Source organism: Callionymus lyra, chromosome 5 (assembly GCF_982586985.1).
Source record: "Callionymus lyra chromosome 5, fCalLyr1.hap1.1, whole genome shotgun sequence".
NCBI lineage: Eukaryota > Metazoa > Chordata > Actinopteri > Syngnathiformes > Callionymidae > Callionymus > Callionymus lyra.
Genome location: NC_141822.1, coordinates 9012193 through 9034722, shown reverse-complemented (window position 1 = coordinate 9034722; position 22530 = coordinate 9012193). Strand labels below are relative to the sequence as shown.

The window sequence follows — 22530 nt, the reverse complement described above, 5'->3', positions numbered from 1 at the left end:
AAACACAATTAATCATCTCGGTAATAATTGCCGGCGAGATAGACTAAGACTGATTTAGCAAGATGCTGCTAACTGTGCGTAACCAAAGCAGATTGAAATGTTAGAAATTCATTGCACAGTTGTTGCTCCCAATCATTTAAGATTGATGTACCTTCACTTAACATATGCCTGATGTAGAAGCAACAGAAATGAGCTTGTTACTCTTCACTGATTCCTTGCTGTCAATAGAAAAGCTGAAACATGGGCCGCCAGGAAATGCTATTTTTGGAGTAAAGTACGGAAGACACTCTTAAGCACGGGGGGTCAAACTAAAAATATTCATCGAATTTAACCCTTAACATCTTTAGACAAAACCCATGTTCTTTGGCAGCACTTCACCACCGTACCTCAGCCACAGTTCAGTGTCGCGGCAGCAGAAAGACTTTTTTCAATCCCTGCCGGACGATATGATCAGTTGTTCACTTGAGGTCAGATTGTGCAGACAGGTGGCCAAAAAGATGGCCTTTTCCAGAGATAAAGCGAAAACCCACTTAACTGTAAAATTCTCCCAGAATTCAGCTGAAGTGGTTGGATTGTCGTGTTAAAATGTCAAACGGTCCAGACAGCTTTCTCAGGGTTTAGACCTCATTAATATCAGAGGACACAAAATGATTTGCCTTAGACCGACTAAAGTCGGACTTAAGATAAATGCTAACAATTTTGTCCATGTCTTCGAGTGAAATTCTGTTCAAAAATTCCACTAAGTCAGACTGAACTACTTTGATCATTTACTTCAGAGTTGTATTTAGCCTGTATTAGCTACAGTTGTCTACAATTTAACAACCAAACCAAAGATCGGTTACCATTATATATCATAAAGCTATCATTCATGTGTTCCTATGGAAAAACTTCTAAATAAGTCTTCTTTAGACTTTAGACTTTTGTCATTGCACAGACGAACACAGCAGTGAAACTGGCAACGAAATGTTGTTGCTTGGCAACTGTTAAAAAACACAGCATAGGGTGATTGTATATTTTAAAAAAAATTATAAATAGAAATAAATATAAATATTAATAAGTTAAAAATATTATACAAAATGATGGTTTGTATCATTATCATTACAGGACTTGTATCTCTAGCATTAGCATGTTGCTAATATGTCACTCGGTTTTGGACTTTAGACTGGACTGGGGATTACTTGTGGACCGTCTTGGTCTGGCCTTGAGCGATGATAGTGGTCTGTGAGGCATTTGTTACCGGGACACACAGAAAGAATAACAACTCGTATTATTGATTAGTTCTGTCTGAAATGTGTTTTGTTTTGACAAATAGATGATATTTTCTCCAAAGTAAGACATGCTTGTGGTTCTTGACACGTCCAGACACTTGTTTAAGTTAAGTTTATTTAAAAAAAAACAACCTGTAAACTACAGAAAATATGTCAAAACACAAACTCTATACTAATTATTTTTTACTGTTTTTATCTGGTCTAAGTCCGGTCCGTGAATATAATGCCGGGATAATAATCGTCCAGTAGTTATTATTTTGTGTTCCTTCAATAACAGACAAACTTTGACATTGACTTTCCTCCTTAGATTTCAATCCGCAGAGATACATTGACAGTAGAATGTAACAAAAATGTACTACAATATGATGCTAATGTTCTTTAGCTCCTGCATTGTATTCATGAATACATCTATATTATGTCTATACTAATTATTATTATTTTTATTTGATTGGTCTTGTTCCAGAAATACCAAAAAAAATCTTCTACAATCACCTCAAACGTCAAAATAGTACCAAAGTCAAATCAAATTGATTTCTTATTCAGCATTGACAGTGAGTCAAAAATAATTAAAAATGAATATCGAAATCTGTCCAAATTATCAGTTTTGTTCGTCCCTGACCCTGACTCACTTGAAAGAATTGCTGATTGACATTCAAGTTTATGAAAAACCAGCAATTTTGTAAGCGATGTTTTAAGTATGGCAACCAGAATGGCTGAAACCATGGCAACAGGGGACTGAAGCTAAACGTGCAGATGACATTCTAAAATATTATTTGACCCTTTTCAATAAAATCTAACAGTAAAAATAGAAGTAGAAATAAAAATGAAAAGTATTGGTCTACAAACGTTCTGGTCTTTGTCTCGACTGAGGTGGTCTTGAATCAACATCTGCACCACTTTAACAATACAATAAAATGAAAGCAATTAAAGTGGCAGTGATTTAAATAAAATTATAACTTACTTTTCTTTTCAACCATTAAATGAATAAATAAATGGTTGTTACACAATTTGAAGTCAGAAGGTAATCAACTAATCGTTTCATTTAAATCTGTTGCGATTCTCGGATCGCTTCGATTAAACACTGTACACCTGATCACCTGATTTATAAGGTAAAGAAATAGGTCACAGCGCCACCTACTGTAATTGAGGCATTTAAATTAAAGTAAAATTTGGAGCACAGATTTGTTCCCATGAGCAGTGAATCAAAGGAGTTTTACATGCTAGATAGAGATTGTATACGTTAGTAGACATGTTGAAATGCCTGAGAAGATACTTTTATAAGATACAAATCATCACCGATGTAGCTCAACAGAGTTAAAAAATAAATAAATAAAATAAATGATGTCAACATATATGTAGTAGTTTTCCTGCCTGTACTCTTTAAAGCTTCTTCTGAGTGTCAATGAAGTACTTAAGACATTAAACCTTTATTTATCTTTGGATCAAAAGCTTCTTTCATATCAGACATTCACGTCCATCCCAATAAAAAACCCACGATTCAAGTTCCAGAGACTCAGAAGCTGTTTTTTACATGATGTTTTAAGAGTACTACCACCACCAATACTGCTGGAGTGTCGGAATGTTTTGGAAAATGTTGTGAAGGATTAATGAGGTGTCCTCAAGAGTATAACTCCTGTTTCACCGGTTCTGCTAATGGATGTGTCTGATGTGGAAAGAGCTGTTTGACTAATGTAACTTTATTCCCATCAGCGTCGGCGCGAATGTTCTTCGCCTGACGCTTGAATCTGTTATAGTAACGCCGGAACCGAAATAATCCTTCAAATGTATTTATGGACTTTGCGAGTTGTGAGGCTCTGTTTGCCGACAAACATGAGCGATGGTAAGATCCGAAACACACAATCACAGTGGCAAACACAGCAGTCGCAGATTTCACCCTCGCAAACACAGATCGACCCGAGCGGCACCTGAGTCAACAGGAAGCTGAACCCACCCAGGACCCCAATCCGGTTAAAGGCTGTCAATCGCAGCATTAAACTTTAGAAATCCTAAACAAAAGTGTGTATTTTGGAAATTGTCGCACTGCAGGAATGTCACGAAGGCCAACGACGTGCTGTTCCATAGTTCTGATGTCTGAATACAATTTATATTATTTAATTAAATTTAAATACAAATTTGTCTTTTTACTTTTTAAAAGTATATCTGTGTAAAGAGATGACTGTAAAACATGATTTTATTTATTCATGGTTTTTATCGTTGAATCGTTTTTACTTTGATTAGAAACTCATGAACAAACATTTTGATTTTGGATTTTGAATTGGATGTTAGAAAATGAATAATGTATTATCTGGGATTTAAATATACTTTTTGACTTGTTATTGTTATTTAGAACTGCATGAGACTCTTTGATTTAGAGATGATTTAAAATATGTAGTTAGAATTAAAACAAGGTTAAAAAACGAAAACTTTGTATTTTGCTTTCATTCTCCAATGAAGACAGAAATGTTTGTTGATCTTTTTGACCTTTTTTTTTTTTTTTAAAACCTGATCATTTGAAGATAGTCGAGACAAAAACTGCAAAAAACAAATTGTATTAAAGACCAACTCAACAATAAATCACAATTTTAAAAAAAAACATTACAATTTTTTAACCACATTTTTATTTTAATGTAAAACATGACTTTTTGTTTCAGTGGAAAAACTTTCATTTTGAAAAACATTATTTTAATTTAGATTAATAAACAAAAAACAATAGTCAATCATGTTTTTTTCTTTTAAATAATTCAATAAATGTAAAAAAATATATATATATATTTTGGAATTTGAAACAGACATGAAAATGGTATTTATTGTGTGTAAAAATGTATTTGAAATTCGGAGTGAAGACATTTAAATACTAATTAATTCCCTTGTTTTTAGATTGATGAATTTAAAAAGTAACACTTCAGAAATAAAATAAAAGTGAAATAAAACTATAGGGGGGTCTTGAAACTTGTAAAGGCATTTGTGGCCTGAAAGATAATATCAAGCATTCATTTGATGTAGGTTTTTATAAAGATCATCACATGGTAACAAATATACAGCTTTGATTATATATTTAAAATGGAAACAGTTTACTATTAAACATAAATGGACAAAATTGAAAATGAAACAGCATGAAAAATATACCAAACACGGATCAGAGACGTATAAAAACAGATGAAAGACCCCCCGGCTGCAACCAAGACTGGACAAAAATCATTAGTGAACTTTAAGACCCCGCTATGAACTCGTATGAATTTAATTGAAGGCCTATAATTGAAAGACCACGTCCCCCCCTCGCTCAGGTACAGGCCCACAAACATTTGTGCAGACCCCGGGCCGACGAGCGGGTAGACAGACGGCCAGATAAGAGGACATAATGCCGAGGCTTATCTGCACAGACAGCCGGCATGTTGACATGGGCACAAGTGGTCGCCATGCTGACGAGGCGATTATCTCACCCACGACTAATGAGCCATTTGAAGCTCAGGCAGCCGCGCCGCCGTGTTCCATGGAGTCCCAGTGACACCAGTCACAGACTCCAGAACCAAGACCAGGATGGGAGGTGGACTCTGTTACATACTCGGGGGAAATGTGTTACTAGAGAATCTAATAGGATGATTTAGAAACTTGTGAAGGTGGATTAAACGATCTAAGTCTTCCGTGTATTGACGTTTTTCAGAGGCAAATAGTCCTAAACAGTTTTGTGACATCTGTACCAAAATGCGTTTACTAGGGCTGTGAGAAAATATCAATAAACTTCGATATTGCAATATTTTTTTTATGATACTTGAACAACTGAATAGTTGTTTTGTTTCTATACATCCTATTTTATTGTTATCATAGTTATTGTTTGGTTTATATGTCAAAAAAGTATGTAAAAATAAAATAATTTTAAATTACAATTAAAATGTAAATAGTCACAGCATTTGTTCATGTTTGTGTTGCAATTAAACTTCCGGCCTCTAGATGGCAGCAGTCCTCCGGAGCTAAATGACCATTGAAATCGCATGTTTGGACATATTTTGGTTTTAAAATAAATGAAAGCAGTTACGACTACGTCAAGAGTCATTGAGCGAAAAATTAAAATTGTTTGCTGATCCTTTTTTGTTATTTTTAAATCATATTTTTATTGTTTATAGTTCAATAAAATGTGTGTAAAAAATTAAATAATTTGGCTATTTTTTATGTCAATTAAGATTCAACTATTCACAGCATTTGTTCATTTTGTGTTGTGGTCCTCTATTGAAAACACAAAGTGTCCCTAGTTAATTACCTGTTCATGTTTTTTCCCACTGCAGACTGTTATTAAAAAATATATATATAATGTTTTAATCAGTGTTCATAATTCACTCCCCCCAACTACTGCCATACTCTGGTGTGTGTATAACTCTTACTCTCTTTTGTTGATATATTTTTCATTATTTTACTTATTATTGTGTTTGTTTTTGTTTTATTATTACTTAATTAGAATTCTATTATTATTGTTGTGTTCCTTATTATAGTTTTTGATGATATTTTTTAAGTATTTTCTGTGAACTTCTCTGACGACTCAAACGACTAAAGACATCATATCAATTACCATGTGTTTAATAACATATAACATATTTGTTATATACAGGTATATATATATAATATGTGTTACTCTCGGTGGTGGAGAAGGAGCTCCCGTTCTTTTTTAGTTTACCCTGTGCCGTCTGTACGAGCCAGTAATCTTGGACCTACTGTGCCAGGCGTCTTCAGTATTATCTTGATCTTTAAAGTATATACTTTTTTTGAGTATTGTTTTGATTGTTAAAGCGCTTTGTGACCCTGGTCTGGAAAAGCGCTATATAAATAAATATTACTTACTTACTTACTTACTTACTATAAATTAAATTTCAAATGCTTAAAAAGGTGTTTAATTGTAGTTTATTTAAACTCCACTTCATCATTGTCTTGTGGATTACTTCTCTAGTTAGATTCTCATCCTATATTAGATTTCTAAATACACTTTAAAGCGAAGCTGAACGAGAGTTGATGACCAAAACATTCGCCATCACCACTTCCTGTTGTGTCCGTTAATGCCAAGTCCAGCTCCAGCGGTTCCCGAAATCATGTGGGAACCAGTAGGAAATCAAGGGAAACATGGCATCAGTGCAGGCTCCGAGTTCAAACAGAGGAAAAGCTAGGCAGGCAGAAATGGATTGTTATTTGGGAGGGGCATAACATTGGACGAGATTGAAATCGGTCTTAGGCAGCGACAAGTGGTCGCGTCTCCCTGCCACCCAGTCTGACTGCGGGCCGAGCCGGCCCGCCACAGTCAAACAGGGGAAGTGGACTGTTTTGACTTTCAACGCCATTTTTAACATCCCCCCCCCAACCCTCCTCCTCTTTTTTTTTTTCTTCCAGCTTCTTCCAAGAATCTGACGTCACTTTTCTCTTTTGATTTCTCAAACATCTGAGTCAGTGAGCTCTTTAAATACTTATCTCAATTCCTGTTTTCAGAACCATATGTCTCACTTAGAACTTCTTATCTTGGCGCTTTTTTTTTTTTTATATCCTCGTCCTATTTTCTCATCTCATTTCTCTATTTGGTTTCTCCTGAACCGTTTATCTTTCCTCCGTCGGTCACATGAAGTTTGACCCCCTCCCGACTCCTTCGGTGTCTCTCGCCATGAATCAGTCTCTCTGTTATCTCGCCTTGTCCGTCTGTCTGGCTTCGCTCTGTCTTTCCCTTTTTTTTTTTTTGATCCACGTTCCAGCGTCCCTCCCTCCGTCCCCAGCTGCTCGCTAATCACTTTTGTACTTTCCCTGCAGCCCGTGGAGGGCGGCTCGGAGGTAGGCACAAATGCAGCGGGGGGTCCGTCGGTTAACATCACGAAGCCTGACTCCCACTGGGGAAACTGGAGTCGGCGGGGGGGCGGCGGGGGGGCATATTCAACACCATTTCCCTGCCGGGAAAATGCCAGTCGTGCTGCGGATAAAAATCTCTTAATACAAAGACTTCAGTCAGATGCACAGATAGCTGTTTATGCGTCCAGCTGCGTCGGGAAACTTAAGTGGGAGACGGTATTGTGTCCGCGGCGACGCATATAGGCCTGAAAAACACCTACGTGGGAACAATAAAGGGAAGCGGAATAAAATATTCAATTTGATCAAACGTCGATGAGGCGTCCGTGTCTGTACATAAAACTGCGAAAAATATCACCATCATTATACTAATGCGGACGATGCTTTGTGTAAACGTTATGCGTCGCGACTCCTGGCGAGTTGTTTTGCTTATTCTTTTGGTTCATGAGGTACAATTATCGTGGCGTCAGGTCTGTTTTTTACCAATTATTAAAACTTTTATACAACGGTAGATCCTTAAACAATTACCCGACAAATGCGACACAAGCCATTAAAGCGGAAATATGTAGGGTTAAATTATTGCTACTGGGCTCCCCCTGGTGTCAGGACAGAGTAGCTGCATCATTGTTGAACCTCTGTCACCACAAGTAATTAAGTAAATAAGTAATTTTTATTTATATAGTGCTTTTCCAGACCAGGGTCACAAAGCGCTTAAACAATCAAAACAATATTCAATAAAGTATATACTTAAAAGTCAAGATAACACCGAGAACAAAACAGGAGTTCCAGAAAATCAAGGAAAAGCCTGAACAAATAAAAACGTCTTAAGATGTTTCTTGAAAGAGTCAGTATTCATTTCAACAATCTCTCAGTAGGTTGATGAGGCTTCATGAAACAGCTGATGAGGTTTCATGATACAGAGTCTTCATTCACTCTCTGATTTATAATCTCTGACTCTGATCTAGTAATTGGATAAAAAACATCAAGTACAAACTTGGCTTTAGAAGATAAAGACACTGTATCATGACACTTTATAAGCTGTTTCATGAGACCAAACATTTTATATAGCTTTGGGATTTTCGATGTCGTTAATAGGCATCATGTATACACGAATCAGCATATCATTGCGTCTGTGGTATACCTTGCTACGACTAGTACTAGAGCCAAACGAAGATTTACTGTTTCTGACGTTATATTATTTGAGTTGTAGATTAAAGCTGGATATCTAACGTTCATCTATAGATTAACGCAGTTAATTGTACCTTCATAACAACATTAAAGCCGAAAAGACAAGGTTTATTTTAAGATTAATGTAGTATATTTTATGTTTATTTGGAAGTTAATGTTGCATATTTCAAACCCATTGTAAGTCGTATATACAACGTGATTAAAGTTGTACTATTATTTTAGCTGTAAATAGATAGAGAAGCTTTTGCAAAATGAACAGTGTGGAGCGTCAACATCAGTTTTACAAACAAGGAACACCTAAAACTTAAATTAACTTATAAATGTATTTATTTATTTATTTATTTATTTATTTATTTATTTATTTATTTATTATTTATTCATTGATTTCCTCCGGAGGGATCAATAAAGTTTTATCTATCTATCTAATATCGTAATATTGCGGCATTAATCATTTATAAACGACTTTAATAAAGGAATAAATGCATATTAACAACTTTAATTACGCAATAAATGTGACATATTACATTTATCTTGTAGTGTCGAAAAAAATATAAATATTTGATTTGGTCTTATTACTCTGTAGTATGTTCCGAAGCCAAATTCTTTACTTTTCTTTATATTTTTTTATGTGGAAAATGTCGACTGTCACAAAATCAATGACCTATTGTTCATTATAATTTGAAATTGTACATATTTGAACAATATGTAAAAATGTAAAAACAACATTTCTACATCTGAAAACACCATCAACTAAATACCAAATATATGAATATAAGTTTTTAGTTTAAAGTCAAAAACATTGTGAGATGAAGCCATTTTACCAGGCATGTAGCTAGAGAAGAGGAATGCGAAAAAAATGAAGTAGTAGTTGAATATATAATATTCATTTTCAGCCAACTCCAGAGCATGCTTCCTAAAAAGTATCGATGTGCTAATGAAGCTATGTGAAACAGTGTCATATTGTTTAGAGGTCAGTAGGTGGCGCCATCAGTTTAAAAATGATGTTTCATTGGAACAGTTGTTTAAAACAATGGAAAATAGTGCAGGGACGCCATCTAGTGGACTCTGAAGATAATGACACTGTTTCATGAAGCTTCATCAGACCAACACTACTAAAAAGTATTAGATGTGTATTCGTTCAATCCTCTCTTAATACAGTGAATTCTACGATGAAGTCGGTGAAATGAAGTGATGTTAAAAAAGGAACTAACAAAGTTACCTGAAAGCAGCAATTATGAGTGACGAGTGATTAAAATGAAATTAAACTTTCAGAAGGAAAGCGAGCCAAACACTTCTTTTTCTCCGGACAAGCCAGAGCAGCCAGACACGAACACACACCTCACTTAAATAACCGCGGGGATTCAGATGACTGGCGGCGCGGCGGGCACACAGGGATAAAAACTGTCGCCTCCGTCGCCGACGAGCGTCAGAACAAATCGCTGCATTTTCAACACAATTAACCTCACGGGGAGTCGGTGTAATGAAACCCAGACCAGTGCGCTGTTGTCGGCAGCGCTGAGAGAAAGAGTGACGGAGGGACGTGGGGGGCAAAGTGTAAACAAGCCGAAGCAACCAGACTGACTGATAACCCTGGAGAACACGGGGAGAATCGTAATAATCAAAGGACCAAACAGGAAAAACTGTGACTCCAGCTGGGAAGATGTTCATTAGTTTTTCTTTTAATGGAAACAGTTTTGAGTCGTATGTACATGTGCTAGTTAAGCTAATGTCATCAAAGATGGACTATTAAACTTGCTTTGATGTGCTTTGTATACAGTATATATATATATTTTTTTTTTATATTGTGGGATATTTTACTAGATGTATTGATGAGGCGTCATGAAACAGCAGTACAGTGAAAATAGTGTATCATGATACAGTGTCACCAAAAGTCACTCTCTTGTTTATAATCTTTGGCTCTGATCTACTAAACCTGGAATCATTTTCAAACTAAGAGTGCCATCTAGTGGCCTTTCAAAATAAAGACACTGTATCGTGACTAGTGATGTGCTGATGAAGCTTCATGAAGCAGTGTCATATTGTTTAGAGGTCAGTAGGTGGCGCCATGAGTATGAAAATGATGTGATTTTTCATTAGAACAGTTGGAAAATAGCGCAGAGACGCCATCTAGTGGACTCTGGAAAAAAAGGAAAAAATGACACTGCTTTATGAAGCTTCGTCAGACAATCATTAATCTTGACACACAATAAAAAGCAGTTTCATGAGGCCTCATCAATAAATCACTACTGTATCGTAAACTGTCATTAATTTGTTATTATTTGGGGAATTAAAAGTAGCATCTTAGCAAAAAAAACTCTGTTGAAACATGTAACAATTAACGGAAATCAAAGGAAAAATACTTTTGTGCAAAGAGAATCTGCAACTTTGATAACAAGATCGATAATGATTATAGTATACGGATAAAACATTTAATTTTTAATACTTTTTTAAATACTGACACTCTTGACAACCCAAGTAATTATATGATAATTTCACGATTTTACTCAATCATGCTATTTCATTATTCATTGAATCAATAAAATAAAAGAAAAGTAAATATCTTATCAAGTTTTCAATTCAGTATCGTGAGAACTACTGTATTGAGTTTATTCTTGACAAAGAATTAAAGTCGACGTGTATCTAATGACATTTCCTACCTTCTCTTGATGCCATTTGAGTTGTTTTTTTTACATAATTCTAGATTTGTTGTTTTGCCAACAGCATGCATATGAAAAACATGTGACAAACAATCATCAAATCTGGCCGAAGAAGTCATGTTTACAAAGAACTCGTCTTCGACTGAGGACTCAAGATTTGACAAACACCACCGGCTGTTTGTAGCACTTTTGTGTGCGACTCTTAGTTTGAGTGATGAGAGTATTTCCACTGCCGGGCCGTTAATAACAGACGATTCATTATGTTCTGAGCTCTGAGCTTCTCTGCTAACAGTCGTCTCTGTTGGTTCTTCTATTCAAACCTCAAAAACGTCCCAAAATATAGAAGGTATTAAATCAAATAATTTGAGCAGATACTCGCCAGATCTTTGTGCTCTTCGTCCACCTTTGATTTACAACCGCTGGTGTTTCAGAACAAAAATCTTTTCAATGAATTATGCGGGAACATCCAAACAATATTCCCTGGCAGTACATTCCAATGATAGCTTTACTTAACGCTGGCTAAGTGTTCGCCGTCACTTTATCCTTTAGCCCGTTATCTGTCTTTTCTTGACCTTCCTCTCAAGGTAGACGCCGTCATGAAAACCTAATGGTGCTGGAGAGCTTCCAGCTCATGTAGATGTTAGCGCTGAACATCCCTCCGGGCTGTACTGGCGAGAAGGTCTGCGGTGCTGAAAAAATACTCTTTAGACGGAGAGTAAAGGTCGCCTAATCTTTACCGTACAGACGTGAGGGGAAAAAGTGAGTCCATTATTTTTTAGTTTGTGATGAATATTTCACGAAAGTGATGCTGGACTTTGAGATACAGGATTAAGGAAAAGTAGGAAATGAAGAGTATATAGATAATAAGGGAGGTTAAGGTTTATTAACCATTAAGACTGAAATCGTTTTTTCATTAAACTATGTCAAGTTTTCATACATTAGGCGGACTGGACTGGAGCCTTGCGGAGTAATAACACAGAGCCTTGAATAGTAATACTAAGGAGCCTTGCGGAGTAATACTATGGAGCCTTGTGGATGAATACTGCGCAGCCTTGAAGACTTATACTATGGAGCCTCACGGAGTAATACTACGGAGCCTGGCAGAGAAATAGTACAAAGCATAGCAGAGTAATACTAAAAAGCATTGCAGAGTAATACTACGGAGCCTTGCAGTGTAATACTATAGAGCATCGCGGAGTAATACTGCGGAGTCTGGCAGAGAAATAGTACAAAGCATAGCAGAGTAATACTACAAAGCATTGCAGTGTAATACTATGGAGCCTCGGGTAGTAATACTACAGAGCCTTGCAGAGTTAAACTATAAAGCCTCATGGAATAATACTAATGAGCCTTGCAGAGTTATACTATAGAGCATCGCGGAGTAATACTACGGAGTCTGGCAGAGAAATAGTACAAAGCATAGCAGAGTAATACTACAAAGCATTGCAGTGTAATACTACGGAGCCTCGCGGAGTGATACTACAGAGCCTGGCAGAGTAATACTACAGAGACTGGCAGAGTAATACTACGGAACCTTGCGGAGTTCAACTATAAAGCCTCATGGAATAATACTAATGAGCCTTGCAGAGTTATACTATAGAGCATCGCGGAGTAATACTCCGGAGTATGGCAGAGAAATAACACAAAGCATAGCAGAGTTATACTACAAAGCATTGCAGTGTAATACTACGGAGCCTTGCAGTGTAATACTACAGAGCCTTGCAGAGTAATACTATGTAGCCTTGCAGAGTTATACTACAGAGCTTCGCGGAGTAATACTATGGAGCCTCGCAGAAAAATACTATGATGAAAAATAATACAGTAATTAAATTAAATAATCTAGAACTGAAGGAAAAAAGCGGGACTGAAAAGTTCAGAACAAATGAAAAACAATTCTTTCAGAGAAGATTCTTAAAGAAACATCATATATTTGAGGTGTAAGTGTGGAGGGTTTTCAGGGGGTCATGCTGACCTTTGACTTTGACACCAGCTTGATAATAATTTTGTTCCCACGGCGGGAAAGGTGACCGATAAAAATGCAAGACAACAGAGTATTGTGTCAAGTCGAGTAAGGCAGTTAAGTTGGAAAGAATATTATTTGACATTAGAATAAAGGACAGATCTGATGAATCTCTGAATGAATGAACATCAGTGATCGACTTTCTTTCAACGTCTTTCTGAAGGACTTTTCCTCAGCGATGAAGTCATGTGACGACTCAGGCCACACGACCTGGCTCTATAACATGGATCGATAAATCTTGACCCTCCATGACCCTGTCGCAGGTTTTTCTCTTTAATGGAATTTCAATGAGCTTTAGACAGACTAGAACACATGGGTTTTGTTCAGGAAATAATGCAGCAACATATTAAAAAAAGAGTAATGATGACACCAGGGGTAATTATTGGAATCTTTTAGTGCTGTTTCAAATCGACATCACTATCATGACACAAAAATATTTTCTTTAAACTTTACTCTGAGATTAAAGTAGTAGGAAAATGATTAAATATGAGATGAAACTCGTAGGAAAATACTTTATTACAAGATTAAAGTCGCTCTCCAACAAAAGAGGCGATTTCTTCCAAGTCTATCTGGTTCTTCCTGATTTATAGATATAGTCTCTTGTATATATTCCTTTAAAACTGTATATTGACGATAAATAATAAATCCGATCGAAATATTTAGTTTCACAAGACACTCAATGTTGCCCAATTTCCTGTGGCTTTTATCTCTTAATAAAAGTGTTTTATACAACTCAAATCTCGTAATAAATATTTTCCTTTAATTTAAATCTCATAGTAAATGATTTTCCTTCGACTTTAATCTCGTAATAAAACTATTTTACACAACGTTAATCTCGTAATAAATATTTTCCTTCGACTTTAATCTCGTAATAAATTATTTTCTCTAGATTTTAATCTCGGAATAAAAGTATTTTACACTTTTTCAATCTTGTAATAAATATTATACACAACTTTAATCTCGTAATAAATATTTTCCTTTAATTTAAATCTCATAGTAAATGATTTTCCTTCGACTTTACTCTCGTAATAAAGTATTTTCCACGATTTATATCTCGTGATAAATATTTTCCTTCGACTTTAATCACGTAATAAAAGTATTTTACACAACGTTAATCTCGTAATAAATATTTTCCTTCGACTTTAATCTCGTAATAAATTATTTTCTCTAGATTTTAATCTCGGAATAAAAGTATTTTACACTATTTTAATCTTGTAATAAATATTATACACAACTTTAATCTCGTAACAAATATTTTCCTTCGACCTTTATCTCGTAATAAAAGTATTTTACACAACTTAATTCTCGTAATAAATGATTTTCCTACAACTTTTATCTCGTAATAAATATTTTCATTCGACTTTAATCTCGTAGTAAAATAAGTTTTAAATGTGAGTTTCCCCAATACTAGTATGATTGAATAAAATGTGATTAAAAAAAAAATGCTTACAGTGACTTTACAGTAGGTGGCGGCAGAAACAAAAGTGGACAGAGTCACAGCACTTTTCGTTGTTTTAATTAAAAAGTGCCAAAAATATTTGTACATATAACATTGGTGTATCCACTTTCTTTTACATTTTTGCACTGAAATTCGTATGTGTATATATTTTATTTTTGTACTTTTTTAAATTCTCAACTGTTGCGTTGGACAAAAAAAAGCAGCTAAATCGCAATATTGGTTAAAAAATGAATTATAATCAGACGATAACCCTGAATCACATTGTGATATTGAGTTGTTTTCTTCAAGATCAAGTCGTCCCTTATTCGTCACTAAGTCTGAATCCAAGTAAAAAAAATTCATAAACTTACTTCTATTTTTTTGTTAAGTCACCGCAGTTCTTAACTCGATCACAACAGTGCTGTAGCTCCCTCTAGGTCTGCTCTCCAGAGTTACAGCTCCAGATGTAGGAGCAAAAAAAAAAAATCAAAGGGTTTGGAAAGGGAGAAAATCCTCTTTAAAGAAAGACCAAAAAATGGATAGTGACTGTGGGCCGATGTGTCAAAGAGACAATTAGGCCTGAGCTCCTTAAAGGCTCCGTCGGCAGACAGAGGAATGGAACCCCCGCCGTGGAAACAACATGAGGTCAACTCTCCGCAGATTTGCCAGCCGGCCGAGAATACCTCAACGTTCGCCGTCATCGTCCCTCCCTGCTGAGAGTTTCGTTTAGCTCTCGTGGCAATATTGAGATTTCCCGGACGGAAGGTCAGCAGCCGAGAACCTTTTCTCTAATCCTGCGGGTAACCGATGTCTGCCGGCGTCGATGCGTCCGACCGGTCAATGATTGTTTTATATCGTCATGTTATGTTGCAGTCCTTCGGTATTTAAGCAGAAATATTGTTCACTTAAAGCTTCTTTAAATATTCATCCTTGTGTTTAGAAGGTTGAAACATCCCAATAGACAAGGGATGGGTTTTTTTCTTACTATTCTGAATGGAAAGGAAAACTCATATAGGTTTGTTTTTCTATTTTCTAACAGCTCAAGTGACACGGAAAAGCAAAACTAGATGTAAAATAATGTAACAACATACTTTTTTGGTCTTTGTGTTTTAGCTGGTATAGTTTAGTTTTAAGTTATCTCTTTGATCTATGTTCTTTACGTTTGCACTTTGTCATCCATTGCACTTTGCTCTTTTTTCTTGTTCTTGTTCTTATGAAACTATCGTCTGCTGTGACCTGGAAACACAATTTCCCAAAGTGTTTAGCTGGTATGACGTACAGTAGTTCATTTCCTGAACGGAAATACATTTTTAATACATGGTTTTAGGTACTTTAGTTACTTTCTAAATCTATAAACCTACTACAATATTTGCTCCAAACATTACTTTCTTTTCATCTCACCCCCTCACAGTGAACTCATGGACTTTACGATTTTATCAGATTTTAACCATATTTGTTACAGAAAAGCAGAAGTAGGTGTAAAAGACGATGTAACAACATCCTTTTTTGATCTTTGTGTTTAGCTGGTATAGTTGTAGTTATTTCCTTTGATATGTTCTTTATATTTGCAATTTATCACTCCTTGCATTTTGTTCCTTTTATTTGCACTATCGTCTCCTGTGAACTGCAATTTCCCAAAGGAGGGATTAATAAAGTATATCTAAACTAAACTGTCTAAACTTTGTTGGTCTTTGTGTTTACCTGGTACGACGTTGAACAGTTCCTGAACTGGAACTATTTTTTAACGCATGGTTTTGGATCGGAAAACTCACTTTAGAACTCACAGATTTGAACCATTGTTACTGACTCTTGACACAGCTTTTCTGTGCTTTTCTTCTTGACACAGAAAAGCAGAACTAGGTGTAAAAGATAATACAACAACATCCTTTTCTGGACTTTGTGTTTAGCTGGTATGACGTCAAACAGTTCCTGAACTGGAATAAAACATTTTAACACATAGTTTTTAGTTAAGAATCACGCTCAAAAAATAAACTTTCTCAGTGAACTCACGGCTCCAGCTGTACAAATGAAGCAGATTTGAACCGTTGCTGTCGCTGACTACAGGGTTGAGTCAGTTCTTGGGTGACTTAGGTCAGTCTGTCAAACTGAGCCTGAGAAACCTGGGTGTTGTATTTGATAAAGACATGTCTCTAGTTCAACACTGAAGAAAACTGACCAGAATCTGTTTCCTTCAACTGAGAAAAATCTCTAAACTTAGGAAAATGTTGTCACAACATGATCTGGAGCTTGTAATCCATGCGTTTGTTTCTTCTCGTCTGGACTATTGTAACAGTTTGTTTTCATGTCTAAACAAGAAGGATGTGTCTCGCCTGCAGTTGATACAAAACTCTGCAGCGAGAATTCTGACCCGCTCTAGTAGAAGAACTCACATTTCTCCGATCCTTCAAACTCTTCACTGGCTGCCAGTTTCTTTCAGGATCAACTTTAAAATTCTGGTTCTTACTTTCAGATCTATTCATGGTCAGGCTCCTCCTTACATCACTGATCTGATCCAGCCTTACACCCCAGCTCGGGCTCTGAGGTCTGTGGATCAGAATCTACTGATGGTTCCACGCACACGACTCAGGACCAGAGGAGAGAAATCTTTTCAGGCTGTTGCTCCTAAGCTTTGGAACGATCTTCTCTCTCTTTGCGCTTGATGGATCTACTGACTCCTTTAAGAAACATCTTAAGACGTTTCTATTTGTTCAGGCTTTTCCTTGATTTTCTGGAACTCCTGTGTTGTTCTCAGTATTATCTTGATCTTTAAAGTATGTACTTTTTTGAGTATTGTTTTGATTGTTTAAGCGCTTTGTGACCCTGGTCTCGAAAAGCGCTATATAAATAAATATTACTTACTTACTTACTTACAAGTCTCACTGCTGATGCTGGTTGAATATACGGTATATTTTTGTTGCAATGACAGGATCATCAGTACTTTGAGATGTCGTTAATTAAAACGTTGGTAAACTTCATTTTCCAAAGTGAAACAGTTACACCTTCAAGCGTCGCGCAGTAAAATAATGAACACAAATTGAAGCGATAATTCAGTCGCTAATAATGTGAAGTGAGTCGCTTGATGAGAGAGAGATATTTTAAACTCGTCGCCACCGAGAGTCTGTGAAGTAAAATAAAATGTGTGCTTGATTAACGGTGAGAATTGAATAAATTAGGAGATAGTTTCGAGAGGAGGAGGAGAGTCTGAGAGAGAGAAAGAGAAAGAGAGAGAGAGAGAGAGAGAGAGAGAGAGAGAGAGAGAGAGAGAGAGAGAGGAGGATCAGGATGGAAGCGAAGGAGACGGACGTGGGACGGAGAAGGCATAAAATTGAATTTAATTGTAATTTTAATTGTACAACAAATGTTATGATTTCTGACTACAAGAGCCACGAACTTTATTCTATCTAGAAAACTTCGGCGTCTTCTTCTTTATTCAACTCTTCCACAGTAGAACCACACAAACACAGACAAGATTCACCTGCATCTTTATCAGCACTTATACAGGTTTCTCACTATCACATGGTTTATATGATAGGCAGTATGTTGTCTTTGGGGTCAACGACCTCTTTGACCCAGAGACAACATAAGGGATACCACAAACACGTTTGTTTTCCCAGCCTTCAGGACACCTTAGACTTGAGATAACACAAGGGTAAAGTAAAAACCAGAGTAAATATATAAGGGTTATTAGGTGAACTGTCGAATTTGTGTCTGATTATTATCGGAAGGGCTTTGCTGTAATGGGATTAGTATGAAGTTAAAACGGATGCTTTAGTCTCACATTCCCGTAACATGAGATATGTACTCGTACTATTAACTTGCATTGACTTAACTACATATTCATACTTGAAATCCAAAGTTTAAAAACCAACTATATATTTTAAGTGTACGAGTACAAGTTACTAAACATGATCTCATGAATCTACAGGTGTGAGTCAGAGATTTGTTGTGCAACAAAATCACTGCTAAAATAGGTTCATATATTCCACACAGTCAAATGCACATACACGTAAATATATATTTGTACCCATAAAACATAAGGCACACTTGTTAGTAGCCTGTACTTGTACACTTGGGAAATATAGTTTTTTTTTGTTGACACACACCTGTAGATTCAAGAGGTCGTGTTTAGTAACTTGTTTTTTTTTACGACTACAAGTCTTCAGTTACGCATGCGTACCTTCTGGGTTACAAGTATGAATATGTAGTTATGTCAATGCAAGTTAATAGTACGAGTACACGTCTCATGTTACAGGTATGTGGGACTAAAGCACGCGTTCTCACTTTATAGATTAGCAGGCGTTTGACAGAACCCTCTTGTAAGTAAGTAAGTAAGTAATATTTATTTGTATAGCGCTTTTCCAGACCAGGGTCACAAAGCGCTTAAACAATCAAAACAATATTCAATAAAGTATATACTTTAAAGGTCAAGATAAAACTGATAACACAACAGGAATTCCAGAAAATCAAGGAAAAGCCTAAGATGTCTAAGAAACGTCTTAAGATGTTTCTTAAATAGTGCAACTACATGTAACTGGTTACACTGCGGTTCCAACTCTTAACTAAAAGTGTAGAAAGAAATAGTTGCTTTGGTTAAAAAATTATATTTATCTCGGCAAATAAACATGTTGAAATAGAAAGTTGAGAATATTATGTTCCTAAGATATGAACAAGAAACTGCGACTTCCTGCTCTGCGGTGAAAGCACGTTGACTTATTGAAAAAGCGTGCGGTCAGAAGAGACCACCAGCCGCGAGAACTACCCTCACAGCAGCCGCGACTTGTTAGACCGTGAGCCAGGATTATGGCCGCGGGGCACGAGGAAGGGTTTCTGCTCCCGTTACCACCTCGCAGGGATTTACTCGCCCGCTTTGATTTATGCAGCCACAGGCTCGGCGAGGACAGGAAGAGGCTCGCGGTGGAAGGATCACACACACCGGCGACCGGTTCTGGTGTCGCGACGAGAGGGAATCGAACCGAGAGCGTGAAACCCATTGATGCGTGTTTTAATTCCGGTTATTATTCCCTCTTTTTTGTTTCTTGAGACGATAAAAAAAATCCATTTATTGATGTCGAGAGACAAACATGTGTATAGATGTTGAAGTAAAGTTGCTCATTTATGTTTTAAAGATGGAAACAGCCCGAGGATACGAACCTGTCAAAACACTATTGACGTGAGATCCCGACAGTCTACAACAAAAAAACACTTCGAGAACTATTTCTGTATTTTCATTTCAACAGGTTCAAATCACCATCGTGAGTAAAAAAAACTGTCGATGACGCTTTAAACGTTCCTTAAATGACAGATAATAAATGTGTTTGTTCATTTATCTTCTCAGTAATGAGTCGTCGGTTCCATACGTGAGATTAACGGCTGCGACGCGGATGTTTACGCCACATCGACAGCTGTGAGTCGACTCGTAAATAAACATCACTTATCGGGCGATGGATGAGCATCGCGAAGGTCGTCCGTGAGGCGTCGCAGGAAACAGGAAAACCAATAAAAAATGTCAAATTTTCTGATTGATTTCGATTCGATTTAGCTGATTTTATGTGTATTTTATCCAATTTTCTTTGGGTTTTAACGTCGCTGTCAGCTTCAGTTACTGAAATGTGATCACTTAAAATCGCAAAAGTGAATTCCTGAACAAGTTTTATGTAATAATGTATCATTTTAAAAGATTATTTGTGACAAAATCTAGTAAAAACTAGCTCATTCACAACAAAACACTTGCAAAAGTAAAATAAATTCCAAAAGATTCACATAAAAGCGAAAAGCGCTATATAAATAGAGATTATTATTATTATTATTATTATTATTATAAAAGCGAATCATAAATATACTTACTTATTAATCTACTTGTAATTAAATAAATAAATAATAAATGAGGGTTTAAATCCCATGTCATTACTGATGGACTCACCAGAAGCCGCCACAGCGAGGGACACGAGGAAGACCAGCCGCTCCATGTTCTGCTCTCAGATGATCCTCAGATGATCCACTGAAGTCGCTCTGGTCGCTGCGATATAAGCGTCTCCAGGCGGCGGTGTTGTGAGTCGGGCAGCGGAAGAGCGGACAATTCCAGTCTCGGCAAAAGGTGGAAAGGTCTGCGGAAAAAAAAGCAAGCGGCAACGGGAGATAAGAAGTTGTCACACACGTCTGTGATCGTCGGACGGACAGAACAATACTTTGTTTTTCAGTCCCGGGGTCTCGTGGGTCGACCAAAGAATGATGACATGTTGAGGGGATTTTTTTGTTCAGGTCTTTGGATTTGGTTCTGGAAAACAACCTCCAGGTTTCTTTTTTTGTTAAAACCAGGCGTGTTTTACGTCTGGCATTAATCATGAGCCATGAGTCATATTTCATCCTCACTAGACTTTAAGTCGAAACATTTGTTCACCAAGGAACGACTGGAGCATGTTGTGATGTGTTGACGAAGCTTCATGAAACAGTGTCATGTTGTTCAGAGGTCAGTAGGTGGCGCCATCAGTTTAAATATGATTATATATTACATTAGAACAGCTGTTGAAAACAAAGGAAAATAGTGAAGAGACGCCATCTAGTGGACTCTGAAGATAATGACACTGTTTCATGAAGCTTCATCAACACATCACTACCATCTAGTGGACTCTGAAGATAATGACACTGTTTCATGAAGCTTCATCAACACATCACTACCATCTAGTGGACTCTGAAGATAATGACACTGTTTCATGAAGCTTCATCAAACCATCACTACTAGCAAGTAAACCATTGTTATCTTATTTCAATCTTTTATTCTGTACTGACGCCACAAAAAGATTTTTGGTTGACAACACTGGCAATAAAAAGTTTCTGATTCTGTAGTGATGTTTTGACGAAGCCTCGTGAAACAGCTGATGAGGTTTCGTGAAACAGTGTCTTCGTAACTTCTTAATCTCTGGCTCTGATCATCATTTTCAAACTTAACTTAAGAGTGACATCTAGTGGCCTTTCAAAATAAAGACACTGTATCATGATACCTCACCAGCTGTTTCATTACATCAAAATTAATTCTTGATATTATTTTAATTTTATTTTACTAATATATTTCTATTTCATTCACATTACTTTAATTGTATTCTCTGATGCAACAAATTCCTGTGTTGTTTATTCAACACTGGCAATAAAGTTTATTTTTATGAAAATGGTATAAATCATATTCAAGGACAAAGATTTATAATTTGGTTTAAAAAAAAAAAGAGAAAATATTACACTATATACATATGTACTATTTAATATACTTTTTCAAAAATGAGTACATTGTCTTTGGCCCTGGTGAAAATAACTGAAAAAAGTATAGATTTATATTGAGAATGACAATTTCAATAGTAATTTACAACATTTAATTTAGTATTTTTTGGATCTAAATAAACTAAATAAGTTTTTTAATAATATAGAGATCATAAAACATATTATCCTTTTACTATTTTACTTAGTATTTAATTCATAGGCCATTTTCTAACAAGAGTTTGACTTAAATATCGCATTTACATTATTTTAAATTAAAAAAATTAAAACTGATGTGAAACACAACTTTGGTTAAAAATGATCACAAACAAAAGCAACTCAAGTTGTAACACAACATGAACTCTGGGATGTCTTGAATTCCTTCGGCGAGATGACAGGATTTTCACTCTTCCTGGCGGACAATGGGGGTCTGGACCCGGGGGTTATCTGCTGGTCACCAAGTTCTGGCCGACAGTTTCAGGAAGCGCGACGACGCGGCTTTCTTTAAATAATACCACAATGCCCAGATCAGATAAGCCGGAGACTGTGTTATATGATTCATATAGAGAGGAAGAGAGGCTGTAAACTGTTGACGCCGAAAACACGGAGGATTTCACACGAATTCGGTTTCAGTTCTCTTGAAGTCAAGACAATTCGTTTTGATGCATTTTAAGCAGCATTTTTCATCATCAACACGAGTATATTTTGAATTTTTCTTCTTCTAATCCTAATAAAAGTGTTTGATGAAAACAAAAGAAGCATCAAGTCAAGAGTTGAAACTTGTCGAAAACTTACTTGAGAGTCGCGGCTGAAGGTTCTGGAGGTTGTGATATAATCCACGCTGGAGGATGTGACTTGCAAGCAGGACTTTTCCAAAGTTTGTGAGTCGCTCTCGGGGCGGTG

The 22530-nt window shown here is 36.4% G+C and overlaps 1 protein-coding gene across 2 annotated transcripts in view; it reads right to left on the bottom strand.

Annotated features, from left to right (window-relative positions):
- The window catches only part of eng (endoglin), a 78326-nt gene extending 55796 nt beyond the window's left edge, over positions 1 to 22530 (bottom strand). Inside the window, exons 1-2 of one of the 2 annotated variants that reach the window (XM_087790727.1) lie at positions 22423 to 22530; positions 20303 to 20486 (exon numbers count right to left, since the gene is read on the bottom strand). In XM_087790727.1, coding sequence (XP_087646853.1) covers positions 20303 to 20348 — 46 coding nt within the window. In that variant the 5' untranslated portion in view covers positions 20349 to 20486; positions 22423 to 22530. Of the gene's footprint in view, positions 1 to 20302; positions 20487 to 20567; positions 20590 to 22422 lie in introns of those variants that run through there. The other variant, XM_087790728.1, reaches the window with a different exon arrangement.